The 1744-nt window shown below is 29.1% G+C and overlaps 1 protein-coding gene across 1 annotated transcript; it reads left to right on the top strand.

The window, feature by feature from the left end:
- Nucleotides 1-392: 392 nt before the first annotated feature.
- On the top strand, nt 393-1496 carry LOC111641169 (neurotoxin Cex9-like). Its single transcript, XM_023387294.1, has 2 exons — nt 393-441; nt 1188-1496. The coding sequence occupies exons 1-2, from the start codon at nt 402-404 to the stop codon at nt 1442-1444; spliced, it is 297 nt and encodes a 98-aa protein (XP_023243062.1). The 5' UTR covers nt 393-401; the 3' UTR covers nt 1445-1496.
- Nucleotides 1497-1744: the final 248 nt, after the last annotated feature.

The raw sequence follows: 1744 nt of genomic DNA, 5'->3' as shown, positions 1-1744 counted from the left end.
TAACCTGAAGTAGTTGAGAACCTCATCCTGTCCAGTTAAAATTTGTTAATTACAACATACTGTATGGACTACAAAACTTGCTTAATTTAACAGTTTTACAAACGGAAGAAAGACCAAGAGAGTGCTAATTTGATAAGAAAAGTAATATTACATATTAATGTACGATTATGATTACTTTTAATTTATCTTCTAATAATAATTCACAAAATCTGGTATCAATTATTTCCCTCATTATACATAGAAGAGAAACTATCATTATATTTTATTTATTAAACAATTTATCTACATCAAACTTTTCTGCACCTGTTTTTCTTTACTCTGTATGATTATCTGCTATTTATAAAAGTATAAATACTTAAAATTTCTAAGCAGCTACAACTGTTTGTTTTAAAAATATAATCATGTTGAAGTCATTTATCTTTGCATCTTTACTTTTAATGTGTAAGTTCTTTATATTTTAGTTAATATTTTCTTAGTTATTATGATAATATGGCAGTTTAATACTCATTTATATATGATCGACACTATTTAAATTATATATATTTACCTACAATCACCACAATAGCCGTTATTGTATACAGAGATAGCTATTTATAATAGGTGTGCTTTTTTAAGTTTAATTCATTTAAACTTGTTTAATATCATCGCATTATTGCCTAAATTTTCTTAAATGAAAAGTACTTTTGATTCTTTTCGTAGTTTGCAAACTTGTAATAGTGGATTCACTCCTCTTTTTATTTCTTTCACTTGTATGCTTGCCTTCAGTTATAGACTAAACCAGAGTTTTTCAACCTGTGGGTCGAGACCCCCAGGGGGGTCACGGGTATAAGAAAAAGACAAGTGTTTGTAGGTCCTACACTACAATAAAACAAATACAATATCAGTGAGAAGACTGACTGTGCCTGTTTATTTTACAGTACAATTGGTTTTACGATCGATATTTAGGGCTTAACAGAAAGAAAATTAAATACGTAGTTTTTAAAATCACTGATATAGTTTTAATATAGCCCTGGGGGGTCGCCAGAATTTTTTAACTTGTAAAGGGGTCGAGGATTCAAGAAGGTTGAAAAACACTGGACTAAACTATAAACTAAGGGCAATTTTTACTTTAGTGCACGGAAGATTTTCGATGTAACAGCCAATAAACTATACATTTCGATAATATGCAATTTTCGCATTCTCTGCAGGTATCAAAGTGGACGCAGATGATATTCCGGGTGGATATCCGATAAATACATTTGGTTGTATTTATCCGTGTTATTATGGGCCAGAAGAAGAGCAATGCAAAGAATTCTGCAAATACTTAGGGGGATCATATGGATATTGTTATTTCTACGCTTGTTACTGCGAATATCTCCCGGAAACTGTTCCGCAACTCAAAGAGCAAAAATATTTTGGTTGTTCCAACGGACAATGGGAGATAACTACTACAGAAGAACCTTGACCGTCTTTACTCTGAAACAAAAATTATTAAATTTTCTGTTAGTGAAACGCTTTCCACAAACAGTTACAATTGTTAATTAATAATAAAAGAGTATGTAATAATTTATCGAAAATAAATCTAAATTTAAAAACTGATAAATTAATTATTGAATTTAAAATTTTTAAGACTTATTACAAATGATTCGCTATTATCAATTTAACATTATGCTTAATACTTATTATGTGTTATAGAATAATTAAAAATACTGACATTACAAAAGTGATATGAAAAATAAATTGCATTTTCACAGAATTTTACACA

Source organism: Centruroides sculpturatus, unplaced genomic scaffold (genome assembly GCF_000671375.1).
Source record: "Centruroides sculpturatus isolate CEXI.00-Female unplaced genomic scaffold, Cexi_2.0 scaffold1521, whole genome shotgun sequence".
NCBI classification, from domain to species: Eukaryota; Metazoa; Arthropoda; class Arachnida; order Scorpiones; family Buthidae; genus Centruroides; species Centruroides sculpturatus.
This window is presented reverse-complemented; position numbering and strand designations above follow the sequence as displayed.

Coding starts and splice junctions, on each gene's coding strand:
- LOC111641169 (XM_023387294.1), top strand. CDS start 402: ATGTTGAAGTCATTTATCTTTGCATCTTTACTTTTAATGT. Junction 442..1,187: donor TGCATCTTTACTTTTAATGT/GTAAGTTCTTTA, acceptor CATTCTCTGCAG/GTATCAAAGTGGACGCAGAT.